At 40.2% G+C, this 23,467-nt stretch overlaps 1 protein-coding gene across 4 annotated transcripts in view; it reads left to right on the top strand.

Annotated features, from left to right (window-relative positions):
* The window catches only part of CACNA2D3 (calcium voltage-gated channel auxiliary subunit alpha2delta 3), a 903,838-nt gene that overhangs the window by 870,807 nt on the left and 9,564 nt on the right, over nt 1-23,467 (top strand). For all 4 annotated transcript variants that reach the window (XM_061396642.1, XM_061396641.1, XM_061396640.1 and 1 more), the window contains 2 exons: nt 17,870-17,985; nt 18,201-18,280. In XM_061396642.1, coding sequence (XP_061252626.1) covers nt 17,870-17,985; nt 18,201-18,280 — 196 coding nt within the window. The remainder of the gene's footprint in view (nt 1-17,869; nt 17,986-18,200; nt 18,281-23,467) is intronic.

The following is a 23,467-nucleotide window of genomic DNA, read 5'->3' as shown; positions in this document are numbered from 1 at the left end:
TTCTCTTTGACCTCAGGTTATTTAGAAATATGTTGTTCAATTTCAGAATATTTGGGGGGTCTTCCAGAAATCTTTCTATAATTTATTTTGGGTATAATTTCATTATGGTTTGAACATTCTTTGTATAATTTCAGTTCTTTTAAATTTGCAAAGATTTGCTTTATGACCTATATAACATGATTGAACTTGGTGAGGGTTTCCATTCTTTCAAAATGTATATTTTGCTCTTGTTAATTGCAGTGTTCTATACATGTCAGTTAGGTAAAATTGTTTCTATATTCTGAACAATTTTCTGCCCACTTATTCTGCTATCTGTATGATTACCAAAAGAGGACTGTTTCCGTCTCCTAGCATAATTGTGGATTTGTCTATTTTTCCTTTCAGGATGTATTAGTTTTTGCTTCATGCATAATAATCCTAAATGTGTATATACCTAACAGCATTTAGTATATATGTTATTACACATTTTAATGAATTAACTTTCTACTTTCTCTGTGATATCCTTCTTTATATTAATATAGTCTTTGTACCTTTTTTCAATTAGTATTTTCATGGTATACCTGTTTTAATATTTTTACTTTGAGCTTATCTATGTGTTCATAGTTACAAGGTTTCTTGTAGACAGTGTATAGAGGTATCTCACTTTTTTCTCCAGTATGTCAATTTCTTTTAATTGGTAATGTTGAGGTCTTTAATTTTTAATTTAGCTGTTGATATGTTTGGCTTAAAAGCTACCATCCTTCTAGTTGTATTCTGTTTATTGTTCTTTGTTTCTTTTCTCCTCTTTTTCTCCTACCTTGTTTTATATTTAATGTTTTATGATTCCATTTTTTCCTGCTACAGGTTTATTACATGGTTTTCAAGTAGATTTTTTAAATGAATATAGTAAGGTTTATAACATTAATACATCTTTAATTTGTCATGGTTTATCTTCAAATAATATTGTTTCGTGTGTGATGTACATACCTTATGAAAATGAACTCCCAATTCTTCTCTCTCATTTTAAGCAACCTGGTATTTTTATCTATATTTTTTTGGTCCAGTCTCTCTTTACTCTGATGAGATTCCAAATCCTGGTCTGTTACACTGCTTGGTATTGTGTCATTGCTTATTGAGGTGCTATTCATTTTTGCCTGCATCTTTTTCCCCCCTTTTTGTTTTCTAGTTTGGTGGTTGCTGTTAACTTGGCTTGACATTTATTTATCTTTTCTTCTATTGTGCCTAATCAGTTTTTAATTTATTTTGTTATTTTTGTATTCAAGTATAGTTGGCTTCCCTCATAGCTCAGCCAGTAAAGAGTCTGCCTGCAATGCAGGGGACCCAGATTTGATTCCTGAATTGGGAAGATCCCCTGGAGAAGGAAATGGCAGCCCACTGGACAGACAGAATCCCATGGACAGAGAAGCCTGGCGGGCTACAGTCCATGGGGTCACAAGAGTCAGACATGACTTAGTGACTAAACCACCACCATGGTAGTGAAGGGGAGGTGGTGACCTATAATTAATTTACAATATTAGTTTCAGGTATGCAACACAGTGATTCAGTAGTTGTTACAAAATATCAACTATATTCCTTGTGCTGCACAATATAACCTTGTTATTTATTTATTTTATGTATAGTAATTTGTACTTTTTTAGTCTCCTACCCCATCTTGCCCCTCCTGCCTTCTGTCTCCCCACAGATGACCACCACTAGTTTGTTCTTTATATCTGAGTCTGTTTTTGTTTGGTTATATTTATTCATTTCATTTGTTTTATTTTTAGATCCCATATGTAAGTGATGACCTATAGTATTTGCCTTTGTCTGACTTTTTTAACTATGTGTAATACTCTCCAGGTCCATCATCCATCCATGTTGTTGCAAATGGCAAAATTCCATTATTTTTATGGCTGATTAATGTTCTTTTATATATGTGTATATATCAACCACATCTTTATCAGCTAAAATTCACTGTATTTTAGATTTCAGGTATTGTATTCTTTCTGCTTTAGGATTTATATTTGGTGATTTTATGCAGTTTTCCTATTTCATTGGAATTCCTTCATTCCTTTGCCCAATATACCTATGGTTTTAGGTTCATTAAAATAAACATATTTTTGCATCTACACATTTATAAATTCTAACATTTGAGTCACATCTTGGTCTTTTTATTAACTGATTTTTCTCCTGAATGTTTTGTCATGTTTTATTATTTCTTCATGTGGCTACCTACTCCAGTATTCTTGCCTGAAAAATTCCATAGGCAGAGGAGCCTGTCAGGCTACAGTTGCAGAGTCAGACTGAGCAATTAAAACACACACACACACACACACACACACACACATGCACACACACACAGAGAGTTATTTTTTCACACAGCATTGTGGATGGTACATTGTACATGCCCTGGAGTTTGCTTATCTTCCTTTGGAGAATAAAACTTGATTGTACATTATAATGTAAATTATTAGCATTGGATCGCTTTGCTCTTTGGGAGGTTTGGTTTTAAGGTTTTAGTAGGTTAGTCTATTTCATCTTTACCCCTAGTCCTGGAATGTAGTATTTATTCATTAAATTTTTTTACCTTTAACATGTATAGAATTTCTCTGCACTAGTTAGAATCATAAGTGTCACCCTAGGTTAATATAGCATTTAGAATTTTTGGATTTTAACTAAACATCTTTTTAATAAAAAAGAAATGTAGATGTAACTCATTTTGGTTTTTACAGTGGAGGGAACTAAGCAAAAGAAAAGATGATAGTGACAAATAATCAAAGTCTGTTGTATCAGCTTAGAGAAATGTCAGAGTTTCTCTGCAAGGAGTAATCAATGATGTGAAAGCCAAATACTTTAGCAGATGTTAGATTGGGAATGTACCTTAGAAATAACTTTTAAGATAGAAAAACTAGGCTGAGAGAGGAAAAGGGATAATTCCCAAGGTGGTTTTCTTATTAATTTCATTCTGGGAGCTTGATTCAACTCCACTGATTTTTGAGCCAGTCAGCTTTCTAGTACCCTCTGCTCTTCTCTTCTCCTTCATTTTATTCTTCATATCTATTCCACATTGATATTTTTTATGTGGATATGGGAGAATAGTTCTCATTTTTATTCTGGGACACCTTTTTCTTCTTCTGTGTTGGAGTATCTCACCAGTAGTCACAAAAATCTATGTGAACACTAATCTTTCAAACCTACACCATTGCCTTTGCTACAACGTTTCTGAATTACATGTTTCTCTCTTGGAATTTTCCAATGGCTCTACCTTCAGTGCTTACATTCTTCAAAATGAATAAGTGTGCTGTTTTGTGATAAGGAACTATTTAATAGTGATGGGACTGATGGGCAACACTGGTTCCAGAAGTCAGGTCTCAAAGTATACCAAACTACATGATTTGTCTGACTCCCTGGGAAACTGATTCAATGCTACAAAATATATTATTCAGAAAGCATCAGAGGAGGAAAGCATGGGTTCAGCCTTTATTTCAGTCCGTGAAAATATACTGAGTTTCAGTTGTAAATCAGGCAGTGTTAAAGATGATATTATAGTGTCGCTCAGAGAGGGTTCTTTGATGGGAGCTTACCTTGAGGATATATAGTCAAATTGGTCACACAGAAGAGAGTGGCAAGACCACTAAGGAGGTACTTCTGTGTTCTTTCAGTTAATCATTTTGGAGGAATTTCACCTGATTTTAGTTTTTCTGTTAGCAACTGAGATTGTAAAGCAGATGCTGATTACTGAGATTTAGTTTTCTAAATATGTATGTCTGCAGTCTAAAAAATAGAAAGCTATTATTCCATGGTTCTGGTTCCCATTAAATGTAACTTCTACTCATTGCAGAAAACTGAACAGTAGAGAAATACAGAAAGAATGAAGTAAAAATCACTTGCAATCTCACCACTGAGAACTGAGGCAGAGAAGTTGGTGCTTACACTTTAAAGCCAAAGAGTCTGGATCTGAATCTCAGCTCCATGTCTATCAGTTTAGTAGCTTCAGGCAAGTTACCTAGTTCCTTCATCTGTAAACCTCTGATAAGTAAAAGTATCTAGGTGACTCAGTGGTCAAGAATTTACCTGCCAAGTAGGAGATGCAGGTTTGATCCCTGGCTTGGGGATATCCCCTGGAGAAGGAAATGGCAACTCACTCTAGTATTCTTCCCTGGGAAATCCCATGGACAGAGGAGCCAGGCAGGCTGCAGTCCATAGGGTTACAAAAGAGTTGGACACAAGTTAGCAACTAAATAACAATGACAGTATTTCCTTCCAGGCTTTTTTTTCTATGCAAGACTTATACTTAGCCTCATTGTTTTATTTTCTCTTAACATAATGTGGCAGACAAGATGCTTTTTATCCATGTAATGTGAGATGTCAAACATTTTAGAAAGCAATTATTAATGGTAAAATATGACTTTTCCAGTTAAAATTAGATGTTTAACTCCCTCATGAATTCTTTTTATTTCTGAGTCTATTTAGACCTCCTGATAGTTCATTATGATGTTGTTCTATTTTGCTGAATGAAACCAGCCATTCACCTGAAGATTGTAGAAGATAGTGTAAAGCTAGAAAGTGGAAGACTGTAACTATGAATCCAAGGTAATGTCGATTTGAATCCTTCAATCAAGAGACAGGTTCTCTGTTTTCAGTTTATCAGTGAAATTTGCCCAATATACTTTTCCATGTAATATTTGATTTTTATAGGGTAAGATGGTGGGAGTCGGAGAAGACAATGGCACCCCACTCCAGTACTCTTGCCTGGAAAATCCCATGGATGGAGGAGCCTGGTAGGCTGCAGTCCATGGAGTCACTAAGAGTCGGACACAACTGAGTGACTTCACTTCCACTTTTCACTTTCATGCATTGGAGAAGGAAATGGCAACCCACTCCAGTGTTCTTGCCTGGAGAACCCCAGGGACTGGAGAGCCTGTTGGGCTGCCATCTATGGGGTCGCACAGAGTCGGACATGACTGAAGTGACTTAGCAGCATGGTGGGAGTAAAGTCTGATAGCTTAAATCCAGAACTGGGCTCTGATACCTGTTATTTATGCTATCTTAAAGCAAGATGGGGCCAGATTACTCATGTTCTCTAAATCTTAGGTGTGACCTGCCTCCTAGAGCTGTTGTGAAATAAACCAGTTTTAGGTAAAAAAAAAAAAAAAAAAGCTCACACAATGACTGCTACGGTAAGGGCTCAACAAATGGTAAATGGTGATGACTGCGACAATAGGGATGATGATGATGGTGATTAAAGTGTAATCATTAAAATCAAGGCTCAGAGTCAAATAGGTTTGGTTGTATAGAGTTTTGATACTTGGATATGTGATGGGTTTTAGGATTTGGAGAAATCGTCTAACTTATCAAAGCATATATATTTTCATCTTTAAGATGATAATTCTTTGAGTTGGTGTGAAGATTAAAAGGGAACTGCTCAGATAAGTGCTTGGCACTAGATAAATACTCCATAAATGTTAGCCCTTATTCTCATTATTTATAAGAAAAGACACTAATAGTTCCAGTGAAAATATTTAACAAATTCCTTACTCTTCTTAAGGGATTAGAAGAGAATGGCTCATGTCATAATTAAGAGGATTTACTGAAGACGCTAGTACCAAAAAAATAAATAAATAAATAAAAGACCAAAAAGCTAAAATAATAGCCAAGTTTTTAAAATATCTTTTGTTGTCAGCTCTTTTGAGATTTTCCTCTTCTGAGACGAGAAAAGAAAATTGAGTCCTTTTTGCTTTTCTTTCTATGGGGCTCTTTCCCCCATATTTCAAACACAAAATAGCTTTCCTTGCCACCTGCCTTGGGCTGATAATGCCAAAGAATCACTTCCTGCCCAAGTGATTTTCAGGCTCTGAGTTGGCACCATAAATCTCAACAAATCCTTGGTGGGGCTGAGGATGAGTTAAAGTCATTATTATGGGTCTTTTGGACTCATTCTGTCTACAGTATAATAAATACCACCGTGGGACACTGCCTTGCAGACAAAGCATCATTTGAGTTCTTTGTGTGCACTTCCCATCAGCGACTCATAAATGGAATGCCGTAATATGTCCATTGTATATACATTTTTGAATAAATAAGTATAACAAAGACAATATGCTTGTCCCATTTAATCTCAGCTCTTAACTATGAAAATACAGCACATTTCCCACTCTAGTGAATGATGCAGGAAAGGCCTGAGCCAGTCTGGCTCCTGGCAGGCCATCTGAGGAACACCTGGCAGAAGCCATCAAGTGTGCTAAGGCTCGGTTCCCTAACGCCTAAGTTTTCCAATTATAATTTGATCAGGCAACATAATGACCATCGCAAGGAATTTAAGAGTGTACTATCTATTATCCTTTCATTTACAAATAACAGAAGATTAATCTCAAGCAAGCTTCAACAGAAAAGTAAGGTATAGGCTTATTGCAGCTTCCCACAGGTTAGGACCAAGACCCAGGTTGTCTCCTTGCCTTTTTTCCAACCATGAGCATAAGAAGGCTGCCCATTTCTCCAAAGGCTGAAAGTTTCCTTGTTCTTATGTGTTGAGAGTAGAAATAAAAGAGTTTAGGGTTTCAGTCTGATTGGAGTCCCTTCGGTCCAGTGCCCACCTCTGAACCAGTTACTTTTTTCAGGGGAAGAAGTTGTCCCAGTCAGTTCAGGCCCAGGTAACATGTCTGGGCAGGGTTAGCTCCTCAGAAGCACCTGGGCTGCCTGGAGGAAGGGTGGATTCCTGCACAAAGAGTAGGGTATTGGTACCAAAGAAGGGAGATTGAATATCAAAGAAAACTGCTCTAGCGGGTAGGGCGGGGACCTCTTTTTTTTCTGAAATCAGCTAGAAGTAAAGGGGTTTTGGATCTTGAACAATTGTTCAAATCAACAGTTCTGGTCTGCTAAACCTTGTAGTTTATTCTGCAGAACTCACTTGTCTCGGAGCCTGTACTACTTTGGATTATATTTTTGTCTTTCATTCTTTTTCCATCATTAGTCAGTAAGCTTTAGTACTGAGCTGATGCATAGAAAACAAAAATGAACATCTATGCCTCACTCTCAGAAGTCTAGGAGACCAAATTATCTAAATTAAAAAAAATAGGTACCTTTGGTTATGAACAGAGATAGAGGAATGAGGAAGGGAGGGAGAAAGAAAGGAAGAGAAAAAGGAAGGAGAGGGAGGGAGGGAAGGAGAGAAGACTCTGGCTGGCTTGTTCACCTACTGTATGGCTAAGTAAATCAGCCCCTCCTGTCACCGACCTTGTGTGTGTTTGTGTGTGTGCTCTGTCGCTCAGATCATGTCTGAAGCTCTGAGACCCCATGGACTGTAGCCCGCAAGGCTCCTCTGTCCATGGGATTTCCCAGGCAAGCATACTGGAATGGGTTTCCATTTCCTACTCCAGGAGAACCTTAGAAAAGAATAAACTATATCATGGGGCCCATAGGGGAGCAGCAGCTTGTTGGCCAACTAATTTGAAGCATCTGTCGTCATGACTTTTGATTTGAGCTTATAATAGGGATTCATTGTTTGTTTTCTTCTTTGTTTTGTTCATGGCTTTTTTTTTTTTTAAAACATTTCATTGTTTTTCCTTTCTATTGCGTTGGCCAAAATGTTCATTTGGATTTTTCTATAAGATGTTACGTTTTGGCCAACCCCAGATACTGTTATTCCGAAATGGTTTCAAAAGGCAGAAAATCTTAAGGACAGTACAAAGAACTCCAGTATACCCTTTCTGTGAAAACGCCATTCAAGTTTCATTAATGGTCTCAGGAATGCCTTTCATACTAGAGGGTCCAATTCAGGACCACATATTGCGTTGAGTTGTCACACCTCTCCAGACTCCTTCCATCGAGAGTAGATGCCTCACTTTTCCTTAACATCTGCAGGCTGGGCATTTTGTAGAATGTTTTTGGGTTTGGGTTTGTCTGATGTTATCCATGCTTAGGTCCAGGTTATGCATTTTTAACCAGAATGCCTCCTGTCCAACACCCAGAGGGGCCTCTTGTTGAACCTCATCTTTACTTACTCTATAGCATAACAATTCCATGTATTTGCCAGAATTACCAAAAGAGAATTTTCCATAACTTACAGTGTTCATATGGTTCTAAATGTAGCCTGGAGTGTTGATGTCGATGTTCCAGCCTTTTTGGGTGTGGTAGTACAAGAGGGGGAAAAGGGGATTCCACTCCACATACATATAGAAGTGTGTGTGTATGGGTTATTCAGGTACCTGCAACAGGTCATGGGAGAACGAAGGAGGACCTTCTTCTTCGTGTGAAGGAGCACTTCATGGGAAAAATAACAGTCAGTCATTTAGAAATGAATCTGGGTTCTCCAGGGGTTTGGAAAGAAGTGACTGCAAGACTCAGCCTTTTGATTCCTGAGCAAGCAGCATCAGCATTATCTGGGAGCAGATGAGAAAGGCAGAATCATGGGTGTCATACTAGTCCTACTGAACAGAATCTGCATTTCAACCAGACCCTTAAGCCATTTGTAGCATGGTGAGTTTGAGGAATGCTTATCTAGGCCAGTATGAGTCAGTCAAGTAGCTTAAAAAATACAGAAGCTTTGGTACTACATTGAGGGATTCTAATGTAATTTGGTTTAGGTGCAGTCTAGGCATGCGTTTAAAGTGAAGTGAAAAGCTCCCCCAGGAAATTCCAGCAAGCCACCCAGCCTAACAGAGCTTTGCTTTAGTCTCAGTACTGAAGGAAAGGAAGCATAGTGCATTCGAGGACCCATGGTAGGTCAGCAAGCCTGGTCGTTGGGAAGGAGCATGCTAGCTTACATGTCAGGGCAGTTGAACATGTGGGGATGGAGAGAGAGTGCACTGGATCAAGCAGGGCTTTGTTTCACTCCACTGTAGACCATGGACTCAGTGGGAGGGGCCATGGTAGGTGGGAAGAGGGGGAAGGATTCCACCACCTCAAGAGTGGAGAAGAGGCTATGTCAGGGAAACTGCTTGGAAGGTGTGCTACAAATCAAGCGGGGTGGCAGGGCCAGCTGCATAATTTATGGGGCACAGAACAAAGTGAAAATATGGGCTGCTTGTTCAAAAAAAAATGGTGTTACTAAAGTTCTGAAAGGTAAAAGCATTTCCTTTTTTCTGTGGTCTTTCTTGACCTGTCATGACACTTTTAATCACCTATTTAATATCCTGCTCCTTCAGGCACAGGGACATTCACTGTGTATGTGCAGGTCCTCACAGACATCCTGGACTCTGTCTCTTGCTCAGTGGGATGTGCAGCTTGTGCTGGGGGTCCTTTCCACAAGCACAGGACTGAGCTGTCGTGTCCTGCTTAGAGAAGAGGACTCAGTCTCCCCTCCATGGCTCCACCACTGCATCTCATAGTGGATGGTCAATCCCCAGTGGCTTTGCATTTTAGCATCAAGACACACTTAGTACCTGGAGAAGGGGGTAAGTGAGAGGTTTACTCCTGTTAGGTCTCTGGTTGAAAATGCAGTGGTGCTATGTATGAATGCTATGGTACAGCCCCCTCCCCTCCACACCCTCCAGGCCTTGATGCTCCCCATTCCTGCACCCAGCACTTCACCAGGGCTGGAGGGTGATAGGGTTGGTGGTCCAGGGCAGGAGCCAGGCAACTAGGACCTCTCACCTTTCATACCCCTCACGCATGCCCCATTCTCCCTTGGACTTCACTTATAAAACACAAATTCAAAGATAAGATTAAACAATTCAAGATAGCCCTGCCTGCAGAGCAGTAAACCCGAAGTGGGCAGGCCTTCTAAGTGTAACTGCTCTGTCACTGTCTCCCTGTGTAACTGTACTGATCGCTTGCCCATAAAGCTGGCCCTGGGGATGGGACGTGAAAGGGTGGGTTTGAGAGGTATTGAGGAAATGGTCAAATCAGGGCATGGGATGTTAAAGAGGAAAGCCCTGTGAATAACTTCAAGATCTCTAATTTGTGTGACTCATTAGATGGTGGCACCAGTAGGAGATAAAGGGAACCAGGGGGAATAATTATTGAAAATGGGGATAAGGGCTTGTTTTAGGTACCTATGAATACTTCCTTTGTTCCAACATTTAATCATCACTCATTTCTCTGGTTTAATTGCAGAGGTTGATGTTTTTCAAACAATGGCAAATAATAAAGGGGGAAATGAACCTCCATGACTTCTTCTGATTCTAGACAGCTCTGAGTGTTCTATCCTGCAGTACGATGCTAAATTTGGTTCACAATCAAGTGCCTATTTCTGTTCTTTTGAGGACTGTTTTCAGAGGTGGAATTTTTGTCAAATGTCTTGTAGGCATCTATTAGACAGATCCCACAGTGCTGGCTCTTTTCCAACTCTGGATAGGATGTCTTACATGAGTACATTTCCTGGAAGGATGTGAAAAGGTAAAGTGGGGCATTCTTGTAGCCCCAAACTGAGGACAAAGTGATGTGAGCACCACAGTTTCTAAAGGGAAAAACCATTTAGCTGGCTCTAGGAGATCCAACCAGTCCATTCTAAAGGAGATCAGCCCTGGGTGTTCTTTGGAAGGAATGAGGCTAAAGCTGAAACTCCAGTACTTTGGCCACCTCATGCGAAGAGTTGACTCATTGGAAAAGACTCTGATGCTGGGAGGGATTGGGGGCAGGAGGAAAAGGGGACAACAGAGGATGAGATGGCTGGATGGCATCACCGACTCGATGGGTGTGAGTTTGAGTGAACTCCAGGAGATGGTGATGGACAGGGAGGCCTGGCGTGCTGCGATTCATGGGGTCACAAAGAGTCGGACACGACTGAGCGACTGAACTGAACTGAATTTAGAATTGGAAACCCTCCCCTAACCCCCACTCTCAAGTTTATTTGAAGGTTAACAACTGGTCCATCTTTAGTCTACCACAAGAAGTGAGTGAGGGGCCTAGCAAGATCGGGGTTCATAGAAAGAGGTGTTTTCCTCCAGGGAATACTTTTTCCTGCTAGGGTCCAGGTGGGTGGTGGGAAATTCTCTAAGAGTCTTCTGTGTTTTGGGAGCATCTGAAAGAGGGCAAGTCCAGCACTGGCCAAATGTCTGCTGGGTCAGATGTGATGATGTGTCCTATCTAAGCAAAAGAGATCTGGAGAGAGAGGCCTAGGCTTGGGGGAAGAGCAAGTGGCCTACGGCTGGGCCAGCAAAGATACCTGTTTCCCAGGGGCCAGGTGGACAGTATGGAAGATTGTCCGCATTTTGCTTAAACTCAACAAAGGGTTGCTCTCCAGGTGAGGTACGCACTAAGGGCAAGAGGCTGTGGGGCAAATGCTGAAGGCAAGAACTGTATGGATGGTCGTGTTGGAGCTGTGTTGAGGAGCTCTAGGTTCTCAGGGGAATCCACGACAACCTCACAAAAAAGCCAGCACTGGGGTGCTGAGCCACACGGAGGACACCAAAGGCCAAACTGTTACAAAAGCTGTGGTGAGAGATTGCACCAAGGCCTGCTGGGTAGGAAAAGCTTGCTTCTCTGCCGCTCCATTTCCCCATCCCAAATGACTGAAGGAGCTAGAAAATAGAACCCTGAAGGAATGACAAGTGTAGAGCTTCAAACTAGATATGACATTAAAGCAGTAAACTAGTAAACTAGATTGGACTAATTTTATTAACCTCAAGTGGTCAGAAAGTTAGAGAATCTATACACAGTATCATTTCAAGTTGAGAAAATAAGAATTCAATACAGTGGGGTTGAAAATAGAGACAAAAAATTGTTTCAGAAATTCCCTGGTGGTTTAGTGGCTAGAACTCTGCATTTTTGCCATTTGAGGGCCAGCTTCGATCCATGATCAGGGAACTAGGATCTCACAAGATGTGCCATGTGCCCCCCCCTCCCCAAAAATTTGTTTCGTGTTGCTATCTCTATTACTCTGAGACAGCTCAATAAGCTTGTTTATTTGCGTTCCTGGGTTAATCCTCATGCCCTGTGCTATATTTGAGTATCCTACCGAAGTGTGTTTGCTGCATTTCATGTAAGATCTTTGCATCAGTATTCATAAAAAGAGATTATTCTATAGCTTTCCTTTCTTTTCTGGTCAGATTTTATATCAAGGCCCTTGATAAAAGGCATTCAAAGTATTTTCTTCTTTCTCTGTGCTCTGAAGCAGCTTAACTGTTTTAGAACTACATGTGCCTTGACACGCTAATGTGATTCACCTGTGAAATTTCCCCGATACTTCCGAGTGTGAGCAGGGGAGGCCCTGCTGTTCATTCTTTCACCTTGTTTGAACTGAACCATGAGTAAGCGCTGGTGTCCCCTTTTACTTCTCCCATGCCACAGGATACCATGGCTATGATTTGGAAGACAGCCTCCATATTTAATTTCTAGTTTAAATTTAAGCCATTTGTCATGCAGTGCTTGCTCTCCACAATTTATGGGCCTGGGTCAGTGTAGGACATTTAGGGGCACATTGGGAGAAACAAGCATCTCCCCACCTCCAAAGAGAGTAGGGTCCTTTGGAGAGCCACTCTGAGATCCATACCCGATCCACTCTGAGAATACTACAACCCAGAACATGATCATTGTCAGATTCAAATCAGTTCCCTGTGACTTACTCATTGTCCTTTATCTTTGGATAAAATATGGAAAATTTGTAAATGATAAAAATTGATAAAGGCTAAAAAAAGTTTAAAAGGTTTCAAGATTCTGTCCTGCCCAATTATTTTTTAAGCCATTATTTTGTACCCAATTAAAAGTTCCCAAAGCATGCATCCTGGGGTCCTCTGGGAACTTGTCCAGGCAGCACTGGGGGGGAGCAGTGCAACCACTTTCCTCATCGGGGTAGCAAAGCCCCCTTGGCAGATAGTTACTCCCTCTTGTCAAAGAAGGCTGTCTTAAAATTGCATCATCGTTTTTCCTGTAGTTCTTTCTCTGTCTGCTGTGGATGGAAGAGGGAGGACTGGGTTATTTCAGTTCCGGCAATGGACACATCAAAACTGCTTCCCTTTTCCCTACTCTGTGTCCCTTGAGGACCTAATTTATTTCACGCATTTTGACCTATCTCTGCTGAAACGACCGCTGTGGTTCTCTGTTGAGGCCTTTCCCTTCCGCCTTTTCTGGCCCACAGGCCAACCCCCCAGGCCACAGTCCTCTCCACAGTGATGTCAGTCTGGCTGCTGGGCCCAGCTGGATGGAGGTGTGTTTTATGAAGTTCAACCCTGCACCCTGGGCCATAAATACACATTGTGCACATAAATGTACAGCTAACATTGGCCAGACCCCGCCAAAGAACCATGTTAATAAGCAGACAGTAAGTCTTTAAAATATGGAAAAGCAGTTAATCTTTCCGCTGGCAAATCCTTCATAGGGGGTTGTTTTCCTCCACTGCAGTAATAGCTGCCTGCAAAGATTTTCATCTCCTAGGACTCGAGGTATAAGTGGGGCTTACTGTGGAGCTTCATGAGCACACTTGGGAAGTCTTCACCTTACGGGGTAATGTGTTAAAAGGAATAATGTCCTCTACTGGTCGTCATTAAGCATCCATATTGAGTCTGGGTCTGCCCTCAAGGGTCTTGAGCACTAATAATTCCAGTACAAGACAGAAAGCTGGTTGCCTATGATTGCAGTCCCACAACAGGCCTGGGCTCCAGAGGTGTGCAGCTCTGTCTGTGTTTCTCTGGGAAGTCACTTAATCTATTGTTTCCCCATCTTTGAAATGGCCACAATCACGTCTTTTTTCATACAGCTTCTATAGAAGTTTACTTATGCTCTCTGAGTCCCAGTTTTCTCTTTTGTGAAATAAGAAAATCAATGTTCTTTGCTCCCAGCACAATATTCCATTTTATAAATGTTTGAAGAATACCTGTATACATTCTCCTTATAGAGAACTCCAGTGTTATAGATTACGTTCGTTTCCATGGATAATTATTCCCAGTCTTCTCCTCTTTTCCACCACTGCCATCCTGTTCTCTCCCCACCATCTCCTCCTCCCTTGCTCTCTCTCCCACTGATGATATGATAGGAGGATCAAACTTGAGGATAGGGATGGGGGTTCAGTAGACAGAACGTGCATGGACCCGATACATGCTTGCTTTTTGGAGAGATGAAAGGTCAAGTTTGTAAACTACCTCTAATCTGTTGAGCAGCCATGATTTCTATCTATGTGTCTCAGGTAGAGAAAGGGAGTTGCCAATGGGTTGACTTGAAGGAGAACATAGATGATGGCTGTCAGTTTGGAGATGACATGATTTGTGCCTTAAAAAATATTTAATTTCACTTGGTCCTTACATTTCTTTTATCACTAGAAAGACACATCATATGTTCTGATCTTTTTTGTGTTCTACCCACGTGTTCCACTTGCTTTGAACATTTATTCCTTCTGTGTTATCTCATGTTATTCCTAACGCAAATGATAAGTCTTATCCATCCCATTTATTTTTCCTGTTCTCTGTAGCAGAATCAAATACTGAGAGATGAGTATTTTGAAATGTTCCTAAAAATATTTGTGTATAGTTTTGCAACATCATTTTCCCACTTACTATGTTTTGGATATCTTTTATAACACTACATAGACATCTTTTACCCTTTCAAGTGTTGCCAAGTAAACCATGGAAGAGATACACTGTTGCTTATTTAATCATTCCTCTACTGATGGACTTGCAGATGGCTTTTGTTTTTTCCTCCTCTCCATGAACAAAGTTACCAAGAGCATCTTTATATGTCGTCTTGGGTTCTTGAACAATAATTTCTCTTACTGAGAAGTAAAACTACTGGAAAAGTAAGATCTAAATCATTTTCACTGAAACAGTAACAAATTATTCATATATTGCCTATAAAAGTTTACTTTCCCACCAACAGTGTAAAATAATAGTCACTTCTTCAAACTCTCAGTCATTTGATATTACCATAAAGTTTTGCCATTCTGATGGTAAAAAATGAGTTTGATTATTTCAATTTCATTTTAATTTACACATACTTAGTTTTAGTGAGATTGGACCCCTTTTACATATCAGCTGTCCATCTGTGTTTCCTCTTCTGTAAATTATCTCATGGGTTTTAATACTAATTAGGGGCAAACAATTTCCTTCTTCTCTCTTTTTTTCTTATAAACTCAATTTTATACAGTTGTCCAGACTATATTTATATGAAATCTTAGGATCATCACCTCAAATTCCATCAAAATTCCTGTTGGGATTTTATTGGGATTACTTTGAATTAAAAGATTACTTGAAGGAGAATGACACCTTTAATATATAACTGTTCTCTTTCACCACCGCTGTGGAATTAGGGGTTTTTTTATGTTTAGTAAAGTTTGATCATTTTCTTCATAGAGAAACATCTTTTACTAGATTTACTCTTGGGCATTTCACAGTAATTATTGATACTATCAATGGTTCTTTATTTCTTAAGTATTTTTTCATTGGTTATTGCCAGTGTCAAGGAAAGACTGTGGTTTTATATGCTGATTATGTAACTGGTTAACTTGCTTGGTTCTTTTCTGTGTTCTAATAGTTGGTCAGTGGGTTCATACGGATTTTCTACAAACACAGTGATATCTGTTCTTTGGGTGATTTGGTAGTTTTGATTTGTGGGTAGATTCTCAATGAGCATTTCAGATTTTTTTCATGCAGTTGGTTTGCTTGTGTTTTTATAGCCTGACCAAATGTTGATAATTTATACATTATCCTCCAACGTGTGTTTGCTCTAAGTTTTCAAATTATTTGTAATGATATACATAATACTCAAAGGTTTACAATGCCTCTGTCTCTTTTGGGTTTTACTGTAACTTTGTAACTTCTTTTTCTTGATCAGGAGTGTCAGAAGTAGACTTATGTCCTTGTTCTTTTAAGCCTGAGTTTGATTCTTCTAGTTATCTTCACATTTTTACTTGCATTTTCTTCTTCTTTTATCTTTATAAATTCATTCTGTCATTGGCTCAGTGAATATTTACTGAGCATCTGCTCTGTCCCAGGCATAACTCTAGGTGCTGGGGATAAAAGATCACCATGGGCAGACACAAGCAGCTTTTTCCCCATGGAAACCACAGTTTGCTGTCAGGGGGCAGACAGTGAGCAGGTAAGGAGAAAGTGGAGGCAAAGAGATTTGAGAAGAAAGGCAGTGTGGTTGTTTATTTGGTGTCCTTGATAAGAACCGATTCAAGAGTGTGGTAAGGACAACAACCTTATTGGAGTAGATTTGTGAAAGGAAAGAAGTGAGGAAGTAGAGAACCTGAAAGAGAGGGAAAGAGAAAAAAAGGAAAGAGAGAGAGAGCGATTGTCAGTACCTCTTCTTGGGAGTTGTACCGTAAATGAGGACAGGGAAACAGGGTAGTAGCTAAAGGTAAGCTAAGGGAGTTTGTGTAAATTGAAGAGAATGGCTAGAAAGACAGGAGGAACCACTTATATACGCAATGATCACCTCTCTCCTCGTCCATCAGTCACATCCTTGCAGGAGCCTGGGGGCTGGACTCTGGAGAGGGGCATCAGTCCTCAGTCCCAGTACACCGCAAGGGAGACTGAGGGTAGGATACAGGTACAGGTTTATGTTCTCACTTTTCCAGCTTCTTGTTTCAAAAACACAGTTCATTTATTTGCAGATTTTTTTCCCAATAAAAAATATTTAAGGTCACACTGCACAGATTGGGCTGTTCTCAAATTCACAAGGATTAACTGGATGTATTTTTAACTATTAATTTCCATTGTTTATATTTTTTGCTATTAATTTCTAATTTTATCCAACTTTAAAAGAATATGTAATTGATGCTTTCTGCTCTTTGGAACGTGTTGCAGTTCCCTGCATTTGAAAATAGCATATTCTGGATTACTTAGGTCTGTAAAGTTTTTGCTTTCAATTTTATTCATAAATAAGTCATGTGTCCATCAAATACTTTTGGTATTTCTATCAGCTTGTACATCATGATCATAAAAATTCATGTCATATCTTATTATACTATATATACTCTAAAGAATAGAATACATTTATTGAGAGGAAGATGAATAAAGATAACTTATAGAGAAATTGGCCATTTTTTTAAAATTATAGTCTAGTTCAACTGAGTAAACTGAATTTGGTGAAAATATCATGAAAAGTTTATGTGACAGGATTCTGGACTTGGGGGTAAATATTCAGTTAATCTATTTGCTCTAGAAGAATATGGGATTTGTTCTCCAACTTGTTCCTCCAAAGAGCTGGTATTTCTGATTCAAGGAGTATTATTATGATGATTGTCATTTCGTGTAGTGGGCCAGATGAGAAAGAGGTATCATTAAACTTACTTATGTTGGACTAAGTGTACATATGGGCCCAGAAGATTAAAAAAAAAAAAAGTGAGGACGGAATGCCCAAGATGGCAGAGTCGAAATGTGTGTGCTCATCTTCCCCTGCGAGAACACCAAAATCATGAGTAGCATGGCCTTTGTGCCAGCATGACCTGGTCTCTGAGACGACTGGAGCTCCTTAACCAACTAGCCTTGATTTCATCCTAAGCAATATACCTCTGTTATGGGCAGACATTGTGCAAAGTGATTGAGGGAAAGGTCTAGGAAGTTCATGTTCTTTTATAATTACTATGGCATGGCTTCAGTCTATCCTTGAGGTGAGGAGGAGAGAAACATACACTCAGGAGAACATCAAATGCAACTTGCAATGGTTTTTAAGCCCTAGGAGAAGAAAATGAGTCTTGGAAAAGCATAACCTCTTAGAGCTTAGAAACTGAGGTAATTTAGCCAACTCTGACTCTCCTGTTTCATGCACATAAAGTCTAGTCTTTCCAAGATGAGTTGTGTGAGCTACGTATGGACATAGCTATTGTCTTCTTAGTGAAGCTTTGGATTTGAAATGAAGAGCTTCATGGAAAGAGGCAACTTGAGTAGTAAACCAGTCTCTGAAATTTGTTTTCCAAAATACTATAGCAGTTGTCCCATTCTGGAGGAAGTTTTCCTCATGGCTATTAACTTGGGGGATGGTAAATGACCACTCACTCTCTCTCTGCCTCTTGTTCCAACAGGTCCTTTGTCATCCAGCAGATCCCGAGCAGCAATTTGTTCATGGTGGTGGTGGACAGCAGCTGCCTCTGTGAGTCTGTGGCCCCCATCACCATGGCACCCATTGAAATCAGGTATATCCTTTTGTGTGTCAGTCCAGCCATGACTGATGAAGCTGGTAAGGGGGAGCAACAGTAGGAAACCCAGGGGAGGAATCTCAGAGAGGGAGAGATGATATTCTTTCCACTGTTAGAGAGCAGGTGTTAAGGGAACTAAGTGCCAAGTTTTGACATCTGAAATGCAGAATAAGGAAAAGGAGCGTCTTGGAAATATGCCTTAACTACAGTCAACATAATGAATCGCTTAAGTGTGAACGTTTAAAGGCCCAGAAGATCAGAAGGCGTCCGGAATCTTGTCATGGCTTCCATCCTGAGGTAATCTGATACCCCCTCCTACTCTTTTACCATCAGATTCTCCATGAGGATCTCACAGCCATCAGAGAACTATAGCTCAAAAGTTTACTCTTGAGAAAATCATCCCTTTCAGGCAAACCAAGAAATAATATATTGGAAGGCTAATGCTATTCTACATTCAGCCTCTCAATGCCTTCTTATTTAGTCTTTACTTAATAGTCTTTTCTTATTATATTCACATATATTTTTTAAAAGCCTCTTTACTATCTTCCCGTTTACAAATGTGCTATAGTTTTACCACTTTCCACTATTACACATAAAGTGGCTCTGACCATCTTGTTTTACTTATTTCAAATTGTAGTTAAAGTTATTTTCCCTTGCTTACTTTTAGACAGCCTTTTACTTATAAAAAAATCATGTAAAGCAAAAGTCACAATACTAATGTCAGATCAAGAGTCGCAGTATCTAAATGTGGGATGATAAGCCTTTAAACTCCCTGTAACACATGAGGTCACAACTATAAAGGCACTACATTTACACCAAAAGTGATGATCAGAGAAAAAATTAAGCTTGTAGTAAAAAGTAAACTTATAGACGTAGATGAATTATGTCCTTCAAAGTTGTAGGCAAAAAAATTTAAATATAGTAACAAAATGACAATTTAAAAATACTCCACCTCCATCTTGAAAAATAGAAAACTGGCCTAGACCAATTATTATAGGGATACTGAGAGGATATTTATTTTTTGTAAAATGCCACCGTAGCCCACTGAGTGTTAATGTCACCTGTAAATACCAAATAATTTTAATGTTATTTAAACTATCCAAATACTACAAAATATTTTAAAGTCAGTGTACTGCTAAGAAGAATTTGGAATTTATTGAGAATGTTTGTTTCTATGTTCAAGGGAGAGTTCGATAACATATGCTGTAAAGGCTTTTGATAAAATCCAATGATCACCTCTAGTAAAAGGTCTATGTAAAATAGAAATATGAACAATTGTCCCAAAACAATAAAGCCACTTCATTTGAAACCAGAACTGCATGGTGCTGCTGCTGCTAAGTTGCTTCAGTTGTGTCTGACTCTGCGACCCCATAGACGGCAGCCCACCAGGCTCCTCCATCCCCAGGATTCTCCAGGCAAGAATACTGGAGTGGGTTGCTATTTCCTTCTCCAGTGCATGCATGCATTCTAAGTCCCTTCAGTCATGTCCGACTCTGTGCCACCCCACAGACACAGCCCACCAGGCTCCTCTGTGCACAGGATTCCCCGGGCAAGAATACTGGAGTGGGTTGCTGTTTCCTTCTTCCCAGAACTGCATCAGTTCAGTTCACTTCAGTAGCTCAGTCGTGTCTGACTCTTTGTGACCCCATGAATCGCAGCACGAGAGGCCTCCCTGTCCATCACCCACTCCCGGAGTTCACTCAAACTCACGTCCATCGAGTCAGTGACGCCATCCAGCCATCTCATCCTCTGTCGTCCCCTTCTCCTCTTGCCCCCAATCCCTCCCAGCATCAGAGCCTTTTCCAATGAGTCAACTCTTCGCATGAGGTGGCCAAAGTACTAGAGTTTCAGCTTTAGCATCATTCCTTCCAAAGAACACCCAGGGCTGATCTCCTTTAGAATGGACTGGTTGGATCTCCCTGCAGTCCAAGGGACTCTCAAGAGTCTTCTCCAACACCACAGTTCAAAAGCATCAATTCTTCGGTGCTCAGCTTTCTTCATAGTCCAACTCTCACATCCATATATGACCACTGGAAAACCCATAGGCTTGACTAGACGGACCTTTGTTGGCAAAGTAATGTATCTGCTTTTGAATATGCTATCTAGGTTGGTCATAAGTTTCCTTCCAAGGAGTAAGCATCTTTTAATTTCATTGCTGCAGTCACCATCTGTAGTGATTTTGGAGCCCAGAAAAATAAAGTCTGACACTGTTTCCACTGTTTCCCCATCTATTTCCCATGAAGTGGTGGGATCAACATTTTCTGAATGTTGAGCTTTAAGCCAACTTTTTCACTCTCCACTTTCACTACATCAAGAAGCTTTTTAGTTCCTCTTCACTTCTGCCATAAGGGTGGTGTCATCTGCATATCTGAGGTTATTAATATTTCTCCCGGCAATCTTGATTCCAGCTTGTGTTTCTTCCAGCCCAGCATTTCTCATGATGTACTCTGCATAGAAGTTAAATAAACAGGGTGACAATATACAGCCTTGACATACTCCTTTTCCTATTTGGAACCAGTCTGTTGTTCCATGTCCAGTTCTAACTGTTGCTTCCTGACCTGCATACAGATTTCTCAAGAGGCAGATCAGGTGGTCTGGTATTCCCATCTCTTTCAGAATTTCCCACAGTTTCTTGTGATCCACACAGTCAAAGGCATTGGCATAGTCAATAAAGCAGAAATAGATGTTTTTCTGGAACTCTCTTGCTTTTTCCATGATCCAGCAGATGTTGGCAATTTGATCGCTGGTTCCTATGCCTTTTCTAAAACCAGCTTGAACATCAGGAAGTTCACGGTTCACGTATTGCTGAAGCCTGGCCTGGAGAATTTTGAGCGTGACTTTACTAGCATGTGACATGAGTGCAATTGTGTGGTAGTTTGAGCATTCTTTGGCATTGTCTTTCTTTGGGACTGGAATTAAAACTGACCTTTTCCACTCCTGTGGCCACTGCTGAGTTTTCCAAATTTGCTGGCATATTGAGTGCAGCACTTTCACAGCATCAACTTTCAGGGTTTGAAATAGCTCAACTGGAATTCCATCACCTCCAGTAGCTTTGTTCATAGTGATGCTTTCTAAGGCCCACTTGACTTCACATTCCAGGATGTCTGGCTCTAGGTCAGTGATCACACCATCGTGATTATCTGGGTCATGAAGATCTTTTTTGTTCAGTTCTTCTGTGTATTCTTGCTACCTCTTCTTAATATCTTCTGCTTCTGTTAGGTCCATACCATTTCTGTCCTTTATCGAGCCCATCTTTGCATGAAATGTTGCCTTGGTATCTCTAATTTTCTTGAAGAGATCCCTAGTCTTTCCCATTCTGTTGTTTTCCTCTATTTCTTTGCATTGATCACTGAGGAAGGCTTTCTTATCTCTTCTTGCTATTCTTTGGAACTCTGCATTCAGATGCTTATATCTTTCTTTTCTCCTTTGCTTTTCACTTCTCTTCTTTCACAGCTATTTGTAAGGCCTCCCCAGACAGCCATTTTGCTTTTTTGCATTTCTTTTCCATGGGGATGGTCTTGATCCCTGTCTCCTGTACAATGTCACAAACCTCATTCCATGGTTCATCAGGCACTCTATCTATCAAATCTAGGCCCTTAAATCTATTTCTCACTTCCGCTGTATAACATAAGGGATTTGATTTAGGTCATACTTGAATGGTGTAGTGGTTTTCCCTACTTTCTTCAAGTTAAGTCTGAATTTTGTAATAAGAAGTTCATGATCTGAGCCACAGTCAGCTCCTAGTCTTGTTTTTGTTGACCGTATAGAGCTTCTCCATCTTTGGCTGCAAAGAATATAATCAATCTGATATCGGTGTTGACCATCTGGTGATGTCCATGTATAGAGTCTTCTCTTGTGTTGTTGGAAGAGGGTGTTTGCTATGACCAGTGCATTTTCTTGGCAAAATTCTATTAGTCTTTGCCCTGCTTCATTCCGTATTCCAAGGCCAAATTTACCTGTTACTCCAGGTGTTTCTTGAGTTCCTACTTTTGCATTCTAGTCCCCTATAATGAAAAGGACATCTTTTTGGGGTGTTAGTTCTAAAAGGTCTTGTAAGTCTTCATAGAACCATTCAACTTCAGCTTCTTCAGCGTTACTGGTTGGGGCATAGACTTAGATTACTGTGATAGTGAATGTTTTGCCTTGGAAACGAACAGAGATCATTCTGTTGTTTTTGAGATCGCATCCAAGTACTGCATTTCGGACTCTTTTATTGACCATGATGGCTACTTCATTTCTTCTGAGGGATTCCTGTCCACAGTAGTAGATATAATGGTCATCTGAGTTAAATTCACCCATTCCAGTCCATTTCAGTTCGCTGATCCCTAGAATGTCGACATTCACTCTTGCCATCTCCTGTTTGACCACTTCCAATTTGCCTTGATTCATGGTCCTGACATTCCAGGTTCCTATGCAATATTGCTCTTTACAGCAACGGACCTTGCTTCTATCACCAGTCACATCCACAGCTGGGTATTCTTTTTGCTTTGGCTCCATCCCTTCATTCTTTCTGGAGTTATTTCTCCACTGATCTCCAGTAGCGTATTGGGCACCTACTGATCTGGGGAGTTTCTCTTTCTGTATCCTATAATTTTGCCTTTTCATACTGTTCATGGGGTTCTCAAGGCAAGAATACTGAAGGGTTTGCCATTCCCTTCTCCAGTGAACCACATTCTGTCAGATCTCTCCACCATGACCTGCCCGTCTTGGGTTGCCCCACGGGCATGGCTTAGTTTCATTGAGTTAGACAAGGCTGTGGTCCTAGTGTGATTAGATTGACTAGTTTCCTGTGAGTATGGTTTCAGTGTGTCTGCCCTCTGATGCCCTCTTGCAACACCTACCATCTTACTTGGGTTTCTCTTACCTTGGGCGTTGGGTATCTCTTCACGGCTGCTGCAGCAAAGCACAGCCACCGCTTCTTACCTCAGGCCAGGGGTATCTCCTCACCTCTGCCCTTCCTGACCTTCAATGTTGGATAGCTCCTCTAGGCCCTCCTGCGCACGGGCAGCCACCGCACCTTGGACGTTGGGTTGCTCCTCCTGGCAGCCGTCCCTGGCGGAACTGCATAATTAGCATTAAATTCACAAGAGTAAAAATCTTTTAAAGTTAATAAGACAACTTGCTTTGGAAACTAGATACATGATAAACACTAAAAAACAAGAGAGCAACAACAATGACCAAAAAAACAAAAAAAACACTGTTTTTTTCTTTAAGGTTCTAGACCCAGTAGGATGAAGTCAGTGGAAAAGAATAGATACTCTTACGTATGACAGAAGTTCAGTTCGAAGGGGAGAACATAGAATGGACCTGAATGGTAAATCATGGTCTCATAAGAAATTCTAGGGATTGGACCCATACTTCTGGATTGGAAGAATTAGCATTATTAAAATGGACATAGTACACAAAGCAGTCTACAGATTCTCTATCAAAACACCCACAACATTTCACAGAACTAGAGCAAATAATCTTAAAGTTTGTATGTTA

Source organism: Bos javanicus, chromosome 22 (genome assembly GCF_032452875.1).
Source record: "Bos javanicus breed banteng chromosome 22, ARS-OSU_banteng_1.0, whole genome shotgun sequence".
In the NCBI taxonomy this organism is placed as follows: domain Eukaryota; kingdom Metazoa; phylum Chordata; class Mammalia; order Artiodactyla; family Bovidae; genus Bos; species Bos javanicus.
This window is presented reverse-complemented; position numbering and strand designations above follow the sequence as displayed.